This window comes from Babjeviella inositovora (assembly GCF_001661335.1).
Source record: "Babjeviella inositovora NRRL Y-12698 unplaced genomic scaffold BABINscaffold_18, whole genome shotgun sequence".
NCBI classification, from domain to species: domain Eukaryota; kingdom Fungi; phylum Ascomycota; class Pichiomycetes; order Serinales; genus Babjeviella; species Babjeviella inositovora.
The window spans coordinates 87,799-103,546 of NW_017566855.1; the positions used below are offsets into that span (position 1 = coordinate 87,799).

At 46.1% G+C, this 15,748-nt stretch overlaps 9 protein-coding genes across 9 annotated transcripts; 3 read left to right on the forward strand and 6 right to left on the reverse strand.

Moving 5' to 3' along the window:
- Positions 1–83: 83 nt before the first annotated feature.
- On the reverse strand, positions 84–828 carry BABINDRAFT_163811 (mitochondrial 37S ribosomal protein mS37). Its single transcript, XM_019130111.1, has one exon. It carries the CDS (start codon positions 796–798, stop codon positions 523–525), a length of 276 nt encoding a protein of 91 aa, XP_018982403.1. The 5' UTR covers positions 799–828; the 3' UTR covers positions 84–522.
- A 307-nt stretch (positions 829–1,135) lies between these two features.
- BABINDRAFT_163812 (uncharacterized protein) lies at positions 1,136–3,203 on the forward strand. The gene has a single exon (XM_019130112.1). It carries the CDS (start codon positions 1,284–1,286, stop codon positions 2,844–2,846), a length of 1,563 nt encoding a protein of 520 aa, XP_018982404.1. The 5' UTR covers positions 1,136–1,283; the 3' UTR covers positions 2,847–3,203.
- A 505-nt stretch (positions 3,204–3,708) lies between these two features.
- FAD1 (FMN adenylyltransferase) lies at positions 3,709–4,651 on the forward strand. Its single transcript, XM_019130113.1, has one exon. It carries the CDS (start codon positions 3,834–3,836, stop codon positions 4,590–4,592), a length of 759 nt encoding a protein of 252 aa, XP_018982405.1. The 5' UTR covers positions 3,709–3,833; the 3' UTR covers positions 4,593–4,651.
- A 690-nt stretch (positions 4,652–5,341) lies between these two features.
- BABINDRAFT_163814 (peptide alpha-N-acetyltransferase complex A subunit) lies at positions 5,342–7,729 on the reverse strand. Its single transcript, XM_019130114.1, has one exon. The coding sequence runs from the start codon at positions 7,717–7,719 to the stop codon at positions 5,374–5,376; it is 2,346 nt and encodes a 781-aa protein (XP_018982406.1). The 5' UTR covers positions 7,720–7,729; the 3' UTR covers positions 5,342–5,373.
- Positions 7,730–8,149: 420 nt separating this feature from the next.
- BABINDRAFT_163815 (uncharacterized protein) lies at positions 8,150–8,450 on the reverse strand (the record flags this gene model as incomplete). Its single annotated transcript, XM_019130115.1, has 1 exon — positions 8,150–8,450. A coding segment is annotated over one exon (224 nt), but the record flags the coding sequence as incomplete, so codon positions are not given.
- Positions 8,451–8,628: 178 nt separating this feature from the next.
- BABINDRAFT_163816 (uncharacterized protein) lies at positions 8,629–9,395 on the forward strand. The gene has a single exon (XM_019130116.1). It carries the CDS (start codon positions 8,670–8,672, stop codon positions 9,285–9,287), a length of 618 nt encoding a protein of 205 aa, XP_018982408.1. The 5' UTR covers positions 8,629–8,669; the 3' UTR covers positions 9,288–9,395.
- A 462-nt stretch (positions 9,396–9,857) lies between these two features.
- BABINDRAFT_104671 (uncharacterized protein) lies at positions 9,858–11,476 on the reverse strand. The gene has a single exon (XM_019126748.1). The coding sequence runs from the start codon at positions 11,462–11,464 to the stop codon at positions 9,962–9,964; it is 1,503 nt and encodes a 500-aa protein (XP_018982409.1). The 5' UTR covers positions 11,465–11,476; the 3' UTR covers positions 9,858–9,961.
- Positions 11,477–11,877: 401 nt separating this feature from the next.
- Positions 11,878–13,687, reverse strand: BABINDRAFT_163817 (SF3a splicing factor complex subunit). Its single transcript, XM_019130117.1, has one exon. It carries the CDS (start codon positions 13,673–13,675, stop codon positions 12,140–12,142), a length of 1,536 nt encoding a protein of 511 aa, XP_018982410.1. The 5' UTR covers positions 13,676–13,687; the 3' UTR covers positions 11,878–12,139.
- Positions 13,688–13,826: 139 nt separating this feature from the next.
- Positions 13,827–15,550, reverse strand: RIM21 (Rim21p). The gene has a single exon (XM_019130118.1). The coding sequence runs from the start codon at positions 15,497–15,499 to the stop codon at positions 14,021–14,023; it is 1,479 nt and encodes a 492-aa protein (XP_018982411.1). The 5' UTR covers positions 15,500–15,550; the 3' UTR covers positions 13,827–14,020.
- Positions 15,551–15,748: the final 198 nt, after the last annotated feature.

Sequence of the window (15,748 nt, forward strand, 5' to 3'; positions counted from 1 at the left end):
AAACGTTGTTTTTCCAAAATTACCTCTTTGGGAAACAAGCAAAATGGACTTGGTTTTAGTAAGTTTCTGCTTTTAGAAGGATTGCCGATTCACCTATATTGGTCACTCATTTAAATAGCCCCCCATCCAGATGTGAAATATCTAGTATATCTATTAATTTTAAGATAGTTTCAAGGCTGAAGCTCTCCTACGTTTCCACCACAGTCGTCAAGGAGAATATGCTACCTTTACAGGACAACCACAAAGGGGTATAGGTAACCATTACGAAACATTGAGAGGGACTATATACACGTAACTCAACGGGTAAAAGACTGGTATAACAAGCAACTAAGAAAAAGGGATTGCGACAAGCGCAGATAAGGGGACGTGTAGCAGACAGAGCATGCTGGAGGGAAGTTCGCACCCACCGTGACTGTATGCACGGCAGGGCGCCGAGAGTTCTTTGAACGGACGAAGCTCTTTGTCGGGACCCGATGCAGATTTGAAAACAATGTGGATTGAGGGGAGAATGGACTAACCAGCCTATTTGCTCTTTCTGTGGTTGTTGATCTTTGGTAGCAAACGTCTGGCATGGTAGTTAATGGTGGAGTCAGTCTTTTGCATGACCTGTGGAGCATCGACACAAGATTTGTACAGCTTTTCCAACTTCTTGCACACGGCTGCGGAGTCTCCGTTAGATGCCCAACAGTTCAACAATTGGGACATCATGACGATACATGGACTGACTGGCTGCTTGAAGGAGGTACTCTTAACTTTGAGGATCGGCAAGTTTGGCAATTTCACGGGCTTATTTGGCATTATAGATGTATCTGGGTGGGTGTGACTGTCTATCAGAACCTCTATGATCAACCTCTTCACTTATCCGCGCTCAGCGAAGTGAAAAATATAAATGATCGGCACACTACCAGAGCGAGAACCTAATGCATAAAGTGTGTTACCCGGACGCATACCACAAGAAGGCCATTCACGCGCATAGCCCATATATACCTATAGGCTATATTTCTAACCATTTACCCCATTCGTGTATATAATTTTTATTTTATCAAATAATCCAGTTTTAGTCTACCTTTAACGTGTAAGCTTGACAAATATCATCCCTGATGGCATCAACGCGTATCGAAAACCTGCACGGGAATTTTGTTATTTTTTTCTGTAATTTTTGTCAGTGGAACGTTCGTGTCGGAACGCTAATAAACGCACAACAAGCGCTGACATATCAGGGCCCGCGCCACACCAACGCTTCTCAACATCTTTCCTCAAAATATCCATTTGTGTGTAACTGTATGTCAGAAATAATTCTCCTTGACTCCTCCAGCGACTCTGATCGCGAGATATCGAAGCATGATAGCGAGACATTGCCGCCGAAGAAGATCCAGAAGTTGAATACGGGAGACTTTCATACCCAGGCAGGGAGTTTATTCGACTCTCCGTCTCCTGTTGTCTCTTCATCCTCCCCCGCCTCAGACTCTTCGAGCGAGGTTGGTGCCGAGCTTGATGAGGTGGTCTACCAGTCCGAGTCCCCTAAGGCCGAAGCAGAGACCGAGGGGTCGGAAAACACAGCGAATGGTATAACAGAAACACAGCCTAATGGAAAACCACCGGTGGTCATGAACGGGATCACGTTACCAGATATCACCAAAGAGCAGTGCTCTAAAGCCAGAAGCTACTTGAAGTTGGAGGGAAGCATGAAGTTCTTGGACCACTATCTCCCTACTACGGCGGCGGCAGAGGACATCTTGAATCTTATCATGATGCTTGGGTTCGTTCCAAAGGACTTGCCACTGTTCAAGAACGAAGAGAATAACCTCATCCAGTTGATCAAGACGTTACAGAAGGCCATGAACCGGGTGTCACAGATGCGAACTCGTCTCAGCGAATTCAACACGATAGATCAGTTGTGCGCACAGATCGAAAAATCCTCCAAAATCTTGGTCTTGACAGGAGCGGGGATCTCTACATCTCTCGGAATCCCCGATTTCCGTTCGTCCAAGGGATTTTACTCCCAGTTACAGTACTTGGGTCTTAGCGACCCGCAAGAGGTGTTCGACTTGGAGTTTTTCCGTGAAGACCCTAACATATTCTATTCCATTGCCCATATGATCTTACCCCCAGAAAACGCCTTTACTCCACTACATGGGTTCATCAAGTTGCTCCAAGATAAAGGCAAGTTGTTGAGAAACTACACGCAGAATATCGATAACCTAGAGGAGAACGTGGGTATTTTCCCCGAAAAGTTGATCCAGTGTCATGGCTCGTTTGCCTCGGCCACCTGTGTCACGTGCAAGTTCTCTGTCAAGGGTGACGCAATCTTCGATGACATCCGCAAGCAGCAGATCCCGTTGTGCCCGTTCTGTCTCAAAAAGCGTGAGCGTTTATTTGAGTCCGAGTCACCGCGATACGATATCCAGTCCTATGGAGTGATGAAACCGGACATCACATTCTTTGGCGAAGCGTTGCCGGCGCTCTTTCACGATAACATCAAGAAGGACGTAATGGAATGCGACTTGTTGATCTGTATCGGTACTTCACTAAAGGTGGCGCCAGTGTCGGAGATTGTGAATAAGGTTCCGGCGGAGGTGCCACAAATTTTGGTTAACAGGGACCTCGTGGGCCACTGCGAGTTTGACTTGAATCTCTTGGGATTCTGTGACCAAGTTGTGTGCTACTTGTGCACCAAGTTGGGTGTAGATACGAACGGCTGGCGGGTCAAGCACGAGCGCTTTGATGCGATCTGTGCCAGCGGCCTTGTGTGTATTGATCTGGGAGCTAGCGTCGGGTGCTTCGAAATCGCCGACTCCTTGCCAAAGAAGGAAGAGATCGAAGAAGTCAAGGAGGAAGCGGCATAGTACTTCTCAGACGTGCTTAAAGACGGATCTGACCGAGGAATTTGTATTATATAAGGTGTTTCCTGGTCTGCAAATTCCGTTTGGGCCAGCTTTCAGACATATCTGTGCTAACTATATTAATATACATGGCTGGACCTGTTAGAATCCAAATACAAGCGTAGGTAAGAGTTTCATGCGGGACTGCCTAGTGAACTGGCCCATCTATACAAGGTTGATGTTTGGAGTTTAATACGGTGCTTTAAGATTGGTTTAGTTTTCTCCAGAGGGGGGGTACATGGGTACTGCAGAATTCGCTAAAGTTTCTAATGTATATATAACAAAGATTTGAAAGGCCTTATAGGATGAGATATTGACCAGACGATACTTACCATTGAGACATTTCGCATCATTATGGCTCTTTTCTCTAAGATAGTTTGTTTATGCTTTGTCCCGCTGTGTCTAAACACGGCTGTTGGCTGGGACCTTCCCCAGGACTGTTCTAGGTAGCACCACGGCTAGATACAGATCTACTGTCAACACAGTATTAGTTATTGACGATAGACATCTTGGATTTATGGATTTATTTGTAAATTAAGATGAGACCGCTTGGGAAAGAGTGATAAGACAGATGTGTAGTAAATAGCTTCCCGCTAGGTTGGGCTGAGACAGTGCGGGAAGAAAACACCTGGATATTACGGATCAGTGACATTGCTAGTCCGACAATAACCCTCTATATCCGTATTAAACCTCGGTTCGTAGTATAGCTTTATGGCCACTTATCCGTGATAAACCATCTGGTTTAGCGACGTTTCCTGCACTGTAAGTAAATCCGATGCCCAAAGCCGTGAAAAACCGAGCGGGCCATCACGACAAATCCGGGGCCATGTCAACGGGTGTTGACGCTATATAACTGTTAGTTCGAAGTATTTCGACCCTCGCTATACACAATCACATTTGCAAAATAACCGGCCAAATAAGCTGAGATAACCCAACATCCATAGATATATAATGAGTTTCCGCAGCAAGTGCCACCGGGCGTCAGAGATCGTCTCCAAGTTTCTAGAGCCGGTTTCCGAGAACATGGGCACCGACCAACGGGAGTTAAGAACACAGACACAGCAGCACGTCTTGGAAACGATGAAAATTCTCAGATCCACACTTGCTCATTACAAGCTCAACGAGGTTGCCATATCTTACAACGGGGGGAAGGACTGCCTCGTAATCCTAGTAGTGTTGTTAGCGGTGATGTACGACGTGTACACGGAGGAGATCGGATGCGACAATTACAGACTAGACGGGATCTATGTACACAGTGAGGAGTCTTTCGAGGAGGTTGAGCGTTTTTTGGTGGAGTCGTGTGAAACGTGGGGCTTGAACCGCATCAAGATCAACGACGACTTGAAGAGCGGCTTCAGGGACTACATGGAACACATCAACCCCGATGTTAAGGCGGTAGTGATTGGTGTGCGGAGAACCGATCCTTACAGTAAAAATTTGACTGCCTCCGAAATGACCAACAACGACTGGCCGCGCTTCATGCGTATCAACGCGGCGCTCGACTGGCACTATGTCCACATCTGGGACTTCATCCGTGGCTGCGACCTAGAGTACTGCAAACTCTACGACTTGGGCTACACCTCGCTCGGTGGCGTCCACACCACCACGCCCAACCCTTATTTGCGGCTCGAGTCAGGCAGCTATAACCCCGCATACGTGTTGCAGGATGATTTGAAGGAGCGTGCGGGCAGGGCCAAAAAAAATACATAGACATACATGTAATTATGGATAGAAATAGAAAATCATTGAGATTCAAATGCCACTCTTACGGTACAGTTTATTTTACTTTTTTTTTCTGTTCTTGATCCAAACCGCCCGTTTTCTCACGTAAACACGGTGGGCTTAGGGAGACTGTTTTCTGTACTTTACATATCAGATTCTTGCATTTCATAAAACTCATGCCAGTGTACCGGTTATTAGCCCGCAAATAGAACCATTTGGACTATTTGTTCATTTTATTATAGTTAATGGCGGATATAATCGGAATATATAAGCCAAATGGGTGTTTTCCAGTTTAGCCCAACACCCGTGCAAATGAAAAATGTGGCTCAGAGAGGTAGAAGATTCGTGTATCGTTGGAGTTTGAGCTACAACATTAATGGACTAAGATGATAAAGGCCTGGGCAATGTCTCATCGGGGTATAGTTGGTTTCTATGATTTGTTGGTATACAATACTGAAAAATGTGAGTCCTAGGAGGTCTCTATTAACCATAAAAACTGCCAAGTCTTATTGGCTCTTCACTAACTTTAGAAAAATTCGAACCTCACCGGCTATTCACTAACCTTCGACCGAGATCAACACTAGCAGCTAGTTCCTAGTTTTAGTTATAGTGGGGTCCTGATAGCTACTCATAGAAATATCACAGCTCAGAATGAATTTTCCACAATTTTGTATCTTTGTGTTTCAAAGGCCCCCCGCTTGCTTTGCATTTCTTCGGAATGCCGCCTACATGCCAACTCGCTATCTCAAAACATTTCTAGTTCTAAATGCTATACAGCCAACTCGGAAACCAACTGGGTAACTTCATCCACGGCGTACCCAGCCAAGAACTTCTCGTCACCCAACTCGCCCAACTCAGGGAAATAGGTATCTATGGATTTCTCCACGACCTTCAATATGGCTTCTGGGGCGCCGCTGGTCTCTGGGTTGGCAATCACAGCCTTCAACTGCAATACCATTGTGCCGATGGCCGGGTGCGTATTATCGGTGACCTTCTTCAACTGGTTCACTTCTTGTAATGCCAACAAGTACTTCTGCTGTCTGACATAGACTTCAAAGCCCATGCGGTGGATTTCAGTGGACTGAGAGTCACGGGAGACGCCAAACTGGTCGTTGACTGGCTTCCACAACACGTAAAATGTCTCGAGAGGGTCGGCCAGGAGCAATTCGGCACCCAAAGGATCCGCATCATCAGCGTAAGCAGTAATTTGGGCGATGTACTCCTCTTTACGCTTAGCATCCTTACCCTTCAACTTCTTGACCTTCTTGACCTTCTTCTTGTCTTCAGCAGGCTTCTTGGCATCAGCCATTTGAAGGTAGAGTTTGCCCAATTCCTCAATGGTTCTCAAGTATACTGGTGTCTTTAACACGCTGTTGCCCCATTTCAACATCTCAATGTACGCTCTTGCGGTGCCTCGTCTCATACAGTAAGAATGGAAGTCTAACTGATCGTTAACATACTCGTTGAAAATCTTCACCACCCCGTGCAACCTCTTCAACGCAAGGCCCAGGTAAATCGCAAGCTGATCCTCAGTCTCAGTCTTGATCTTCAGCTGCTCTTCCTCAGACAACGCCACGAAGTCTTCGCTGGTCAAGACGTTGCGATAGGCTGCGGAAGCCTCCTGGAATAAGCGCAAGTAAGCGGACGCCGATTCGACAATTACCCAGTTAGCCTGCAATTGGTGAAGGTCTTTCAACCCGTTGACCGCGTTGTCATTCTTAGTGAACATGGAGATAGTGGCAATCCCCTGGTCAACCATATTCGCGCGCAAGTAGTATTTTGCAGCCTTAGAGTTAATAAATCTGTCTTGCAAATCCAACTCGCGGCCTACGTTCATCACGGCAGCCGCCGCAACCGCGTCGCCTTCGTGCTTAATAATGCGCGCCTTCAAAATGTACAACTCAACCAACGTCGGTGTATGCGCAATCGCGGCATCGATGCGAGCGTGCGCATCCGCGAGGCGACCCATATAGAGAGCGTTGGACGCAAGAAAATACGACGCCCAGATCCACGCGATTGGCTCTTGGTTCTTGTCCAAGCCTTCAAAGTACTCGGTAGCGAGCTTTTCGATAATCTTCTGTTTTGCAGAGTTTCCCATAATCGCCTTAACATTTACAAAGGTGGATGGGACGCCGCGCTTCAACTGCGCTAAGACATAATCGTTCGTGGCGGCAGTGAAATCCGAGCCGTCCAAAAAGGTCAATGGAATGTACTTTGGCGGGTCGGACTTCGGGTAGAACCTGGCCAACTTCGCGTATAACTGCTTTCTGACGGCAGGGCCCTTTTCAATCGTCCCTAACGCTGTCTCCAAGAGGTGGTAGTACGCCATGTTGTCAGGGTTTCTCTGCAATAAGGAGCGGTAGACAATCGATGCTTCCTTGTTTCTGGATAAGAGCATGAGGTACTTTCCTCTCAATTCGAGCCAACCCAACTTATCCTTAGAGTCTTTCTCGATAACGTCAAGATGTGCCAACGCACGTGCGTAGTCGTGCGTGTCCCCGATAATGGTGTTCTTGTACAAAAGACACTCGGAGTTCTCGAACATGTCAGATTCGTTCAACTTGCCCTCAGCCAACTCCTCAAATTTGGTAAGCGTGTTTTCCGCCTTCGCGTGCTCTTTGTTGAGGTGGTATGCGATCCCAGTGGACGTCCAGTGCGAACGATAGCCCGGTTGTTCCTCGAGGTACTCCTGGCGCGAGTGCGTCAAACCGGCAAAGTCACCGATCTGTGACTGCATCACTGACAAATCACGGTAGATAACCTTGTTGACGGACCCGTTTTCCAACGCCGCCGCATACCACTTTGCGGCCTCTGCGTACTCCGCGCGCGCGCGGTAGTAAATTCCGGAAATATGGCACACAATCGAATTGCGCGCTCCCTTCATAATCCCCTTCTTGATGTAGGCATCAGCATCAATTTTTTCATTCTGGTAGAACAAAATGATCCCCTTCAACGAGAAGGACTCAGCATGGTTCGAGTTCTTCTTCAAGACCGTTTCCACAAGCTTGAGAGCTTTCTTGTATTGCTTTTCCTCATAAAGTTTGAGGGCTTCGCGAAAACTGTTGTCCTCCTTGCTGGAAAGGATTGGCTTGGCGGAGATTCTCTTCTTAGACATGACTGGGGAGGAGGATTACAATTGTAACTTGCGAGATGGTAGATCGTGCAAATATATGTCGGCAGATTTCAGATTGGTGGGAGCACGACCGAGATTTATTCGTAGAAGGAAGGTCTAATGCTCTTTTTGAAGGATACGAGAGAGGTGAGCATATTGGGAAGTTTTGTACTTTCAATTATATGATTTTTATATTCCTAGAACTCTAGGAATTTGAGATTTGTGGGCCATGTACCAAGGGATACAGTGGAAACGAAAACCTTGATTAGCCTTCAATAGGTTTTGGGCATCACCAAGATAACAGAGTAGCTACTGGTTTTATATAGGAGGATAAAATACAGTGTCAATAGCTTACAATTATCATGATATCCGAAAAATAATGTGATATGATGGATTAATTGAAAAAAAAAAAAAAAAAAAAAAAAAAAAAACTCAAAGCTTGGATATGTGAAAACTATGGAAACTGTACCAAGCGTCCCTGGAAATATGGCCCCTGGAATTGGTGCGGTTCTACGTACTAAGAATCGTACTTAATCGTGTTTCCGTCCATCCCTGAGAGAGATAGCTGTTTTGACTCTCGTATAATTGCGCTCCATTAAGCCTATCCCCAGTATATATCTTAGAATGGCCCCCACGGAATGACCTGTATGTGTCCATTTTATTAGGGCTTGCGGAGTAGGTCATTGACCATACATAGGCAGTGAATATACTTCTACCATTACCGTGGATCATGTTAAATGATAAGGATTCAAATCTTTTATTTAACAGTTCGCCATGTTATAAATGTGACCGCTTACCCTGCGAAATTTCCATACCCCTGTACAACCCTGCCGCTGTGTCTCTCACGTGATAGTGACGCCGCCGTGCCTCACTGCCACAGAAATGCGGAGATAACTCGGACAGTAAATACACCTCAGCTCACCTTTCCCACACCTCATATTCACCGTTTACTTATGTCATTCTTTAGTAACATCCCTAGATTTGGAAAACCTGCGTCTGTTGCCTTGCCAAATGACACCTTGCCCTTACCTGCTACCCAGCCAAGCGGCAGATTCTCAAACTGGAGCGTGCCGGCGCAGTTCAACCGAATCGCGCTTCCAGTGGACGAGGAAGGCGTAGAGCCGAGCGCCTGGAGCATTGAGCTTTCGCACTGGGATCGGATCATTATCTTCTCCATCACACTTTTGGGCTGTGCTCTCTGCTACACCGCGTGTATCTTCTTGTTCCCGGCCTTGGCGTTGCGGCCGCGGAAGTTTGCTATTCTTTGGTCGCTCGGTTCATTATTGTTCATTATCTCGTTCGGGGTACTCCACACGTCCGTGGTGAAGTATTTGGAGCACTTGTTTTCGCCCGCACGCTTGTGGTTCACCGTTAGCTTTACCACGAGTATAGTATTAACGTTGGTATCCGCGCTCCGGTTAAAAAGCTCCCTATTGAGCATTATCTTTGCTGCCATACAGCTCGTTTCTGTCTTTGCCTACGCCGTAAGCTACTTTCCTGGCGGTACCCGTGGCTTGCAGCTTGCTGGGAACGTCGCTGCCAGCCAGGTTGATGGGTGGTTGAGTGCGTAAATTGTAACTTGGTTAAGCAGGTGTTTGCTTGAATATGGTTGGTAATATCCTTAAAACTAAGGGTTGGATTTATAGGTTTTGGATATATGTTTATTGAGATAGATTGGATATGCCTCCGTAGGTCTAGTGTACAACTGCATGGACCCTCCGATCGGATGGGGAGCAATATATTCCCTAAGCTCGGGAAGTATTATAAGCCTATAGGCTTCAGTTATCTAAGGGGTATACAGTATTACTTATATTACAGACTTTGGCTGTGACCATAGTACCCCTAGGGCTGTAGCACCAAATATTGGAGCGTAGATCTTTCTATAAGAAATATGTGTGGCCAGTTATCAGCGTGAAGTTATTGGTATACCGCTTTAATCTCATTTTAATTCGGACCTAATTCATTGCTAGAGATTTGGGATACCGTTTTCATAATAGTATTGAGTAAATATAGCCATGGAGATGGACATATTTTTATTACTTGATATCTATCGGGGCAGATGAATGCTACATTTTCGGTGCCATTTTTATGTGTTTGGATGCAACTGTCTTGCAGTATTTAATATCTACACTGTTACTTATACCAACCTTATACATCCGGTGTATTAGTCAATTAACCTTTCTGCAAATTTCAAATTAATGGATTGGATAAACGTTGTTTAGCTACTATATACAAAACACTGCTTCTAACGATACCCAAGATGCTGTCTGATGGCGTACGTCCGCGAGACATCCTCCTCCGACCAGACCGGTCGGATACCGCTGGCGGGGTCACCCTTCAACTGCCGGTAGCTGTCGATCAAAATACGGAATACAATAGTGTGAGCGTCCTCATTGATGTCAATTCCGTTATTGATCATTTCCTTCAATAGCTCCTCAACGCTGTAGAGCGACCGATAATTCATCCAGCTTATTTTCAACATCTCGTTGTAGGTCTCCGCAGTTACCCCGTATGTGTACAACTCCAAGTTTTGTTTTAAATTGTTGAACACAGTTGTGGCTTCGTCAACGGAGTCGAACACGAAGCCAAGAGTCTTGAGGCCATGGGTAAGCAACAAAGGCAACGTGAGATCATTTACCAATGGAGACGTGGGGTTCTCTGCGCTCTGTGCTCTTATTTGCTCAAAAGTTTGCTTCGACGTATCTTCCTTAACCTTGGTTTTACCCTTTTTCTGGAGGTTTTCATTCTCCTTCAACAACTTATCCAAGAGTAATTTTTCCGCTTTCGGGGCCTCCAAGAATGTCTGCACAATCGCCTTATCCATAAATTCAAGCAATGCATCGCTGGTGGCAAACCTAGACATTGCTTTGAAAGTCGGCGCCAAACTTTTCAGTAACGTAAGCTTCATCTTGAGCAACTCCGACCGGAGCTTCTCGTCGTAGCCTTGGTAGATACGGTCGCCACTGCCGACAAATTTGGATCCGGCTGACGCTGGGAAGTTGCGGATATCGCGGTTTACCACCCCGATGGACGACGAGGCGCCATCAAACACCGCCTGCCATCTATCTTCGCTCTGTTTCACTTCAGGCACCTTGCCTTCCTTTAGTAAATCGTTGAAGATGCTGTTGAAGATCTCCCGCTCCTTGAAGGACTTTTCGTTATCCGCGAGCGGGTCCAGGTCAAAAGAGAATGGGTTCGCAGACTGGTTCGTGGCAAACGGGTCCTTCAGGTCGAGCCACATACTGTCAACAGGGGTATCCAGGGGATCAAATCCTTTGCTAAAGAAAAGATCGTCCGAAAACTGGCGGCTCAGCTTATGCGAGTCGGCGTCAAGAGTTATGTCGAATTCCGTGTCGCGGTACGCCGTCTTGCTGAGCAAGTTCATCTCGCTGGAGTTGAACGTTGTATTCTCAATCGCCCTCAAATCTTCCTTTAACTCAGCGAAATCACCCGTGAAATCATCCTGAAAGTGCTCGGCCCTTTCCAGGGAGATCTCGCTCAATATGGAGTCCAAAACAGAGTTGATTCCGTCCGTATCTGGCGCCGCGCTCGCGCGTTTTTCCGCGGGTGGGAAATCGATTCTGCATAATTGAGCAACATGAAATTGTCTCCTTGTTCTCGAAAGGAGTCTGAGGTTTGCTCTAATCATTGTTGTGTGTCGGGCGATATAGATAGGAAGGTGGGTAAACCTGTGGTATTGATATAGTAAGAACTGCAAGAAAAAAAAGTAATATCCTGCAGGGAACATGTAAGGTTAGCATGGTGTTGGAAGTGTTGCGAAAATAGCAACATTGTGGTTAAAATTGTTGTGGGGATTATTTTCTGGTTAAATTCAGAGCTTCCGGTTAACATTGATGATTGAAGTGTTTTATAGCGCTGCAAAATGAAATAATACTTTTGGTATAACACTGAATGTGAAGTCAGCGCGTAGGTTTGATCCAAATTCGTATTTAACGATTAATATACCATAGAGGACTAAGCCCATTCTGGAATTGTTTTGAGTGTGTTTTGTTTGTGCTTCACACCCATTAGTATTGAAATATATCAGCAGATTTTGTACTAGTTCTTCGCCTATTGTCACTACAGATTAATGAATGCCCAACTGCTTCTATGTGCTACAATCCAGTGATAGGTACACTGTTGATAGCGACATCTGTTTGACCGGTTTCTACCTTGCAATTATAGAAATACTACCATTACAAGGCTATATATACCAGATAGACGCCTGCACTAATATGTCCGAGTTTGGGAAACTCCTTATCGTCTAACAGTGCCATTAACGATCAATACCGGTACTAAAACTTAGGGGTGAGCAACCACTGTCTCATACTGAAATGCCTATTTAATGATACAACAATATCGATTTGTACTCCTAAAGGCAGCCCTGGAGAAGGCAACAATCCTTATCTCAATTCTGTCACATTTATAACAACCCCTGTCTCTTCAAGTCCTCGTACACTCTTTCTTCAATAACATTACCGTCCTGGTCCTCAACTTCCACGGCACCCTCTCTCTCAGCCTCCTCCTTTCTCTTCTCCTTCTTGAGCGTGTCCCATAACTTGACAGCTTCATCAACCGCAGTGATTCCTTTGAACGCTCCACTTGGCTCGATACCCAAGCACTTCAACCCGTGAATGTGTCTTGGCTCGAAGAAGTGTGAGGCAAAACCTCGTCTGCCGCGGTAGGTCTCGTTGCAGCAGATCTCACATGTAAAACCCTTTGACAACCCTTGGAGCTTGTATAGCCAGAACGGCATTGGCTTACCATCGATACCGAGTGGCATATTATTTGGATTCTCAACTTCATCTTTGTCCGACACATCAATGTCGGATTCATCATCCTCAAGAGTCTCGGTGAGCGTCATGATTTCAAGCGCACGCTCACGATCTGTCAAGGCTCGTCTTCTGGTGGTGTTCTGTTTGGTAGAGATGATTACTGGCTCTAGAAGCTGGGAAAATCTGACGATCTCAAACTCCAACTTTCTAACCTCTTGAGCACCGCTTTTATCTTCCATGGATGGGGAGGCGAGCGCCGCTGCTGCTTTTTTGTGCCTTTTGCCAGATAAATGGCCATCGTAGACCGACCTTTTAGCAAACAGCTTGTTGCAAGAATCGCACCATACACTGCCATCCTCGTGTTCCTGAAGACTGGCAGTGGCAGTCGTAGCCTGAGTCTCAAACTCTTTTTCGATTGTGGACAATATTTCACCCACGTCCTCCAATGGGTATGCTTTGTCGTAGAATCCCCTGAGGTACGCCGCCAAGGTACCTAAATATGACTTGTACTGCTGGTCCTTTGGAAAATTAGAGGCGGAAAACACATTGAAGCTGTCAAGGTACTCAAGATACGATACCTTTGTCAGTCCTGGAAGGTTTAAATACAACTTGTGGCACTCTGACAAGTCCACATACTTCCCCAATAGCTCCTCACCCGTGAACAAGGCATCCAAATCAATACTGGAGCCGAAGGCGCTAAGAATCGACATCTTGGGCTTTCTCTTCTTCAACGCCCTCAACCCTGCCTCGTCTGTCTCGTTGGACAAGATGATTCCAGACGAACCCATGGAATACAAGTGTGCCAAGTCTTCTACCTGGAGGTTCGGATACCGCTCGTGGTGCAGTTTGATGTTTGCGATGCACGAATCGAACATCTTTAAGTCATTTGATGAGTCCTTGAAGGTGGCTATTTCCACGGCTAGCATGCTGGATCGCGTGTCCTGGAGCAACTCTTTGATGACGCCACATCTTTTTGCATGCTGGGATAGAAGGAGCGATACCTCATGCTGCTGAGTGAGTGTCTCTTTGTACGAACGCTTCTTTGTGTTGCGCAAAAGGACGCTGTCATGGCGGGATTCTGGTGCGTAAATTTTTGGATTCCGCTGTAGCCGGCTCAGAATGGCAATTTCAATCTCTTCAACCTCTTCTATGGCGGATCTGACCGTTTCTATAGTAGTGGTCATGGGATGGTGTGTGAGGAGTTTAGATGAGATATGTCTTCTACACGCTGATATATCTGTGGTCAGAAAATATGCAGCTCACTCAGTCGCGCGCTCAGAACCGCAAATGCGGTGGCGATGTCAGACCTCACGTGAATATGATACCAGTGTACGACAACTATATTGATATATAATTACTGTTCTTAAAAATGGCATATCAAATTTATGACTAAGACTCGGTCCAGCTGAGTATTTATCAAAAGAAATGATCGTATAGCCTAGATCCCTTAAAAATACATCCAATGCGTGTCTCGGCGAACATACCTCCTCTTTTATGTTTGTCCTCGCTTCTCACCTTCTTAGCACCGCCTATGAAAGGGTATGCGATGACGTTTGATCAACACTATCTTCATCGTTGTCAAAGCTTGCTTCGCGCGCCGCGTACACAAAGACACCACCAGTGGCAGGAGGAGCGGCTGCATTCCGCGATCTTTGTGAGTTGGCGCTGTCCGCCCGAGGAACTGAGAAACCGTGAGCTATCACTTGATCGGTAACATGTAACACCTTGTCTGTCGCATTGCGGAGAGTATCTACCACACGATTAGAAATCTGGTAGACACTGTCAATTCTAAAACGTGTGTGCACCTTCTCTGGGACCCCTGGATTCGCTTGAAGGTCAGACAGTCTGCCCACGCCAATGCTAACGTCTGTAGTGTTAGAACTGGCAGTGACCGATCCAGCGGATATATTTTTCCTTTCCTTCGCAGTTTCGATGCTTTCATTGTAGTTGTGGGACATCTCATCAGCTACCATTTCTTCTTCGTAGATCTCTCTGCCCAAGATTCCGTCCTTCTCCTTAACCTTCTCCAAAGAGTTGATGAGGTTGATCCATTCCCACGGAATGACAATTGACGCGACGTAGCACGCCACGTTAAAAATTTCAGACAACGACGACACCCAAAAATTGGCCATATCAGAAACAAAAAGCACAATACTCAAGTTCACAACAATAAAAACCACTACCGTGAGCAATGCAAGAGACTTCTGAAACACGAACTGACGCTTGAGAAAGATGTACACCATCACTAGCCCCAGGTAAAGAATTGACATGGCGATTCGTAAGAGATAAATAAAGGCGGGAAGAATCACCAGCGTCGTTTCGCTACCGTCACCGAATTGGGAAACGGCCCAGATGACCTGCGAACACAATGAAAGGGTCACCCCCGCAAAAAACGCTATTCTCTTGTCTTTCTGGCGATTGAACAAGCGCATGACAATCTGCACCTGGGATATCTGTAACAACACCACAGAAATCAAGTCGATAACGCTAAGGGCAATGTTCGAGCTGTAGAAGTCCACAAGCATATCGCTACTGAGGTAGCCCAAGTTGTGTTGTTCGTTCAACTTTCGGATCGCAATGATGAAACACATCAAAACGTAGCAAGAAGCGCCGAGTAAGGCCGATTTTAAGAGCATTGAGGGGTTGCGCGTGTAGTTTGTGAATACCATGACGGTCAAAAACACCGTGAGCGTCGTACAGGTGCTAATAGAAAAGATAATCGGGTAGATGGAATATCCGAAGCGACCGCCATCCGTAGAAGTGTAGTTTGCCCAGTCAGCTGTGATAATGGGGAAAGTTTTATAGGGTAGTTTGCGCATAGCTGGGAGGAGGGGAATACCGTTGTAGCACCTAGGCTGGTACTTTGCCGTGCCTTCGGGGAAAGAGGTCAAAATGTAAGGATCTTGCGAGATCAAAATACCTGCAGGTAGGTCAAGTATATCGCAGCTGGCATAGTGGGTTAAGTCTTCTGAATTCCGCCACGGTATTTGTCTTTTGAACAACCGCATAGTATCTATATCTTGGTGTGAGGAGTGTAGAGGAAGAACTTTCGATAGTTACGTTCGTAGAGAGAAAGATGCTAATGTAACGTTGCGCATACGACTAATAAATTTGAAAACGAAATTAGCTGAGCCGCATCTGGCGGTGCACAACGTCACATAACACTTGGTTTCGATTTACAACGACATTCATCGTAAATATGCTTACGGGATAGCCAGCGATAAATTCATCATATGAGGGTTGATATCTGCAGCTCT

Coding starts and splice junctions, on each gene's coding strand:
- BABINDRAFT_163811 (XM_019130111.1), bottom strand. CDS start 798: ATGCCAAATAAGCCCGTGAAATTGCCAAACTTGCCGATCCTCAAAGTT.
- BABINDRAFT_163812 (XM_019130112.1), top strand. CDS start 1,284: ATGTCAGAAATAATTCTCCTTGACTCCTCCAGCGACTCTGATCGCGAG.
- FAD1 (XM_019130113.1), top strand. CDS start 3,834: ATGAGTTTCCGCAGCAAGTGCCACCGGGCGTCAGAGATCGTCTCCAAG.
- BABINDRAFT_163814 (XM_019130114.1), bottom strand. CDS start 7,719: ATGTCTAAGAAGAGAATCTCCGCCAAGCCAATCCTTTCCAGCAAGGAG.
- BABINDRAFT_163816 (XM_019130116.1), top strand. CDS start 8,670: ATGTCATTCTTTAGTAACATCCCTAGATTTGGAAAACCTGCGTCTGTT.
- BABINDRAFT_104671 (XM_019126748.1), bottom strand. CDS start 11,464: ATGTTCCCTGCAGGATATTACTTTTTTTTCTTGCAGTTCTTACTATAT.
- BABINDRAFT_163817 (XM_019130117.1), bottom strand. CDS start 13,675: ATGACCACTACTATAGAAACGGTCAGATCCGCCATAGAAGAGGTTGAA.
- RIM21 (XM_019130118.1), bottom strand. CDS start 15,499: ATGCGGTTGTTCAAAAGACAAATACCGTGGCGGAATTCAGAAGACTTA.